General features: G+C 44.5%; 1 protein-coding gene across 1 annotated transcript in view; it reads right to left on the bottom strand.

The window, feature by feature from the left end:
• Nucleotides 1-5,191: 5,191 nt before the first annotated feature.
• GLTPD2 (glycolipid transfer protein domain containing 2) overlaps nucleotides 5,192-5,570 on the bottom strand; it is a 1,619-nt gene continuing 1,240 nt past the window's right edge. The window contains 1 exon segment of the mRNA XM_027773179.1: nucleotides 5,192-5,570. This exon segment is cut by the window's right edge and continues 41 nt beyond it. Coding sequence (XP_027628980.1) covers nucleotides 5,479-5,570 — 92 coding nt within the window. The 3' untranslated portion in view covers nucleotides 5,192-5,478.

Below are 5,570 nucleotides of genomic sequence, written 5' to 3'. Positions count from 1 at the left end.
AGAGACAGAGAGACAGAAAGTGAGAAATTACCCCCCAGCGGGGATGGCCAAGCTGCAAGCCCTTCTTTTCTATTCTCCTCTTGGGATCTTGGGCACACACGCACACGCGCCCGGTGTAATTTTAAACCACCGAGTCTGCGATGCGAACCGCGGTCGACTACATGGGAGTCCAGCAACATAGCCATTACGCTAAGTGCTGGTCCCAATTGATGGATTTATTTCTGGATCTCAGTTCTATTCCATTGATCTATATGTTTATCCTTATGCAAGTATCATGTTGTCTTGATTACTATAGCTTCGTAGTTCATTTTAAAGATGTGATATGTAACAGAATGACTTTAAAATGTGCAATTCAGGATCATTTAGTACATTCACAATGTTGTATAATCATCACAATTTCTGAATGCAGTAATTTCTGAAATCAGCAAATCTGAATCCTGCAACCACCCCCCCCTTTCAAGAATGCTTTGGCTATTTTGGGTCTCTTGCATTTACATGTGAATTTTAGGATTAGCTTGTCCATTTCTGCCAAAAAGAAAATTCTGATAGGGATTGCACTGACTCTGTATGTCACTTTGGGGAAGGTTGCATCATAACAGATCTTCGAATCATGAACGTAGGATATTTTTCTATTTGCTTAGGTTTTCTCTAAATTCTCTTAACAATATCTTTTTTAAAAAAGACTTTTTATTTAAAAAAATAAAATAGAAAATGATTTTATTTAACTTTATTTATTTATTCATCTATGTATCTATTTTAATTTGATCAGATAGGGACAACGAGACAGAGAGAGAGAGAGAGAAAATGAGAAAGCAAGCCGCTAGGTCTGGGACATGAACTGCAGCCAGCCACGTGGGAGTGTCCAGTGTCCTTAACCATCATGCCAACTGCTGGCCCCACTTCTTAAATTTTTTATTATTTTTTTACTTTTTTAAAGAATTATTATATTTTTAACTTTATTTTATTTATTTATTTTAATTTGACCAGAGAGGGATAGAGAGAGAGTAGGGGGAGTGAGAAAGGAAGCTGCCAAGTCCAGGACCTGAACCATGGTCAGCCACATGGGAGTCCAGCATCCCTTACCACCATGCCACCTCCTGGCACCATGCTGGCCCCACTTTTAACAGTTTTATTTATTGTAATTTGACCAGAGAGGGATAGAGAGAGAGTAGGGGGAGTGAGAAAGGAAGCTGCCAAGTCCAGGACCTGAACCATGGTCAGCCACATGGGAGTCCAGCATCCCTTACCACCATGCCACCTCCTGGCACCATGCTGGCCCCACTTTTAACAGTATCTTGTGGTTTTCAGAGTACAAGTCTTGCATTTCTTTGGTTAAGTTCATTCCCAAGTATTTTATCCTTTTTTGATGTTATCGTAAGTAAAACTGTTTTCTTAATTTCATTTTTGGATTGTTCATTGTTAGTATATAGAAATGCAAATGATTTTAGTATATTAATCTTTTTTTTAAAAAAAACTTATTTATTTATTTAATTTGACCAGAGAGGGACAGAGTGAGAGAGTGAGAGCGAGAGCGAGAGCGAGAACGAGAAAGGAAAATAAGAAAGGAAACCACCAGGTCTGGGATTTGAACCATGGTCAGCCATGTGGGAGTCCAATGCCCCTAACCACCATGCCACTTGCCGGTCCCAGTATATCAATCTTATATTCTGCATTCTTTTTGAACGATTTAATAACTCTATTAGTGGGCTAGCACGTGGCGTCATGGTTAAAACGCTGGACTAACATGTGGCCCACTACAATTCGAGGCCCGGACCCGGAGAGTTGAAACACACCAGGTGTGTGTGCATGCATGCCCAAAATCCTGAGAAGAGAATGGAGGAGAAAGGATTGCAGCATAACCAGATCCCTGGGGTGTGTGTGTGTGTGTGTGTGTGTGTGTGTATAAAATACAGTTTTACTTCTTCCTTTCCAGTCTGGTTGCCTTTTATTTCACTTTCTTGCCTAATGCCCTCCAGTGCAATCTTGAAAAGAATAGCAAGAGCAAATTTTTGTTTTGTTCCTGATTTTAGAGAAAAAGCTTAGAAAAAAGTCTTTCACCATTGAATATGATGTTACCTGTAGGTTTTTTATACATGCCTTTTATCAGGCTGAGGAAGTTCTTTCTTATTTATTTTTCTTTTTTTGGGGAGAGGTTTTTTTTTTTTTTTTTTTTGCTATAGGGCGCGTGCGCTCGCCAGACAGACAGAGAGAGACAGAGAGACAGAAAGCGAGAAATCACTCCCCAGGGGGGATGGCCACGCCGCAATCCCTTCTCCTCCATTCTCCTCTCGGGATCTTGAGCACGCACGCACACATGCCCGGCGTGAGTTTTAAGCCACCCGGTCCGGGATGCGAACCGTGGTCGACTACGTGGGATTCCAGCGACATAGCCATTACGCCAATTGCTGGTCCCTTATTTATTTTTCTAATTGTCAGAGGGCTTTGCACTTGTTAAAGAGAGGAGAGCCAGAGAGACAAAAATGAAAGTATCCTCCAGTGGGGTGTGGCCATGCTGCAATTCCTTTTCCTCTATTTTTCCATTTTGTCATGATTTGGGGCATCAATGCACACATGCCTTGCATGTTTTTTCAAGATGCTAGAACTGAGATTTGAACCCCAGTCAGCCTTGTGGCATCTGGCTTCCTTAACTACTAGGCTATGAGGGTAGCCTGGAAATTCCCTTCTCTTCCTATCTTCCTAGTTTGTGGATTGTTTTACATACTGAAAAAGCGTTGTATTTTGTCAAATGTTTTTCTGCATATATTGAGATGATTACGTGATTTTCCTCCTTTTATTCTATTAATATGATATCTTACATCAATTTTTTTTCTTTCTTTCTTTCTTTTTCTTTTTTTTTTAAATTTGCTATTGGGTGCATGTGCTTGCCAGAGAGAGACTGAAAGAGAGAGGAAAAGTGAGAAAGTATCCCCAAGGGGAGATGGCCGCGCTGCAGTTCCTTCTCCTCTACACTCCTCTTGAGATTCTGGGCACTCATGCACATTCACCTGGTGTGAATGTGCTGGGTTGGGGACTCAAACCAGGGTCAGCCATGTAGGATTTGACTGTCTCAACCACCTCTATTTTTTTTTTATAAGGTTTTTGTGATAGGGCGTGTGTGTTCTGGGGAGAGAAACAGAGAGGAAAAGTGAGAAATCACTGCTTTACTCATTCATTTATTATTTTTTAAAATGTTGAACACACACACACACACACACACAGAGAGAGAGAGAGCGCGCAAGCCATAGGTATGGGATTTGAACCATGGGTGCCCATGTGGGAATGTCTAGCGCCTTCAACACCATGCCACCTGCTATCCTCCTGCCCTGCATGTTTTTTGAGCATCGATATCTAGGACTTGAACAGGAGTCGGCCATGTGGGAATCCAGTGCCTTAATCACCATGCCACCTTCTGGCCCTGTCCTTGTCTTTTATTTGTGAGAAATTTTCTGGTTGTTGTTTTTTTTTAAAAGTACTAATTCACTCTCTCTCTCTCTCTTTTTTTTTTTTGCCATAGGGAGTGTGTGCTCATCAGAAAGACAGAGAGACAGAAAGCGAGAAATCACCCCCCAGGGGGGTGGCCACGCCGCAATCTCTTCTCCTCCATTCTCCTCTCGGGATCTTGGGCATGCACGCACACCTGGCGTGAGTTTAAGCCACTGGGTCTGGGACTCAAACCGTGGTTGGCTACATGGGAGTTCAGCGACATAGCCATTACGCTAACTGCTGGTCCCAAACTCATTCTCTTTGTTCATTATAGATCTAGTTATATTTCCTACTTATTCTTGAGTCAAATTTGCTAGTGTATGTCCTTGGTTCATGTCACTGAAAATATGATCCAGAAAATCTCCTTTGTAAATCTTAAAAAAATTGAGTCTCGGTGCAATGGGAAGTAAGCAGGAAAGTGACAAAATATGACCTACATTTTAATAGATCACTTTGGCTACTTTATTGAAAATAAATTATAGGGAGGGAAAGAATGGACAGAGAGACAGCTAGGAGGCTATTGCAGTAATGCAGGTAGTTGAAAGGTTGATAAGGTTGGTTTGGACAAAGGTATTAGCAGTAGAGAAAGTGGGAAATGGTCAGATTCTCTCAAATTGGATGTCAGAGTGATGAAATAATACAGAAGAGTTAGGCTCAGAGGTTCTTGGCCTAAGGACCTAGAAGCATAGAGTTGTCATTTACTGAGCTTGTAAAGACTACAAAGGGAGTATTTTGGGAGGAGGGGCATTAAAAACTTTTGGTGTGGGACCGGCAGTTGGCATAATGGCTATGTTGCTGGACTCCCATGTGGTCGACTGCAGTTCGAGTCCCAGGCCCGGTTGCTTAAACTCACGTTGACGCGTGTGCATGCGTGCCCAAGATCCCGAGAGAACAGAGAAGGGATTGCGGAGTGGCCATCCCTCCTGGGGGGTGATTTCTCGCTTTCTATCTCTCTGTCTTTCTGGTGAGTGCACATGCACTATAGTAAAAACCTCTCCCCGCTCCCCCCCTCCCCCAAAAATAAAAAACTTGGTGTGTTAGGTTTGCTGTCTCATTGATAGCCAAGTGGAAATGCTGACTAGACATTTGTATATATAGAATTCTGGAATCTAGGAGAAAATGGATTGGAGTTATGACTTGGGAGTGATCAGTGCTTGAAATGATCAAGTATTTCCATGTCCATTATTGTTGTGGGAGTAGTTGAGTCATTTAACAAACATATACTTTTTTTTTGATAAGGTAATTATTTTTTAAAGAATTATTTTAACTTTCTTCATTTTTATTTACTTTAATTTGACCGGAGAGGGACAGAGTGAGAGAGAGAGAGAAAGCCGCCAGGTCCAGGCCTTGAACTTGGCCATGTGGGAGTCCAGCACCTTTAACTACCATGCCACTTGCCGGCCCTGCAAACATATACTATTGAGCTGAGCACCCACTTGGTGTGAGGCACGTAACACACGTTTTTGAAAGAAAAGGGTGCTATTTATTCTTGGAGACAAGGAAAACAGGAGGAGGTGCGGTTCTGAGCTGAGGCTGTGGAGCCCGGATCGCGGTCGCGGTGTCTGTGGATGTATCCAGGAAAGGGTTGACTATGCGGGGGTGGAGCTCGGGGAACAGGTCTGGGCGGGAGGCGGGCAACTGGGAGTGGCTGAGATAGGCCGGTGGGGAGCGTGAGTCCCTCGGCTGCCGGGAACAGGTATGACACATCTTCTCACATGCATTTCTTTATTTTCCTTGAGCGCTGGCGGTCACACCAAACGTGCCACGCCGTGGGCTACCAAGGAACCGTCACGGCTCCTCCCATCTCCCGAAGACTGAGAAAGAGGGAGGAGTCAAGGCTAGGTCCCGCTGGGGGCGGGGGCCCCAGCGGCGCTGACGTCACCGGGAGGCGGGCCATGGGGCGGCACGCCCCTTAGAATCTGGGGCCGGAGTCTGCGCGCGACCTGGGCTGCACCGAGCGGTCAGGTGCGCTCTAGTTTGTCGCCGCCGCGGTCCTCAGGCCATGTGGAGCAGGCCGCGCTCAGCCAGCAGACCCTGGGTGCGGTTGTAGACATCCTCCAGGGTGCGGGCGGCCCGGGGCAGCGCAG

Source organism: Tupaia chinensis, unplaced genomic scaffold (genome assembly GCF_000334495.1).
Source record: "Tupaia chinensis unplaced genomic scaffold, TupChi_1.0 Scaffold000330_1, whole genome shotgun sequence".
Lineage (NCBI taxonomy): Eukaryota > Metazoa > Chordata > Mammalia > Scandentia > Tupaiidae > Tupaia > Tupaia belangeri.
The sequence above is the reverse complement of the archived record's forward strand: the minus strand, read 5'-3'. Positions and strand labels throughout refer to the sequence as shown.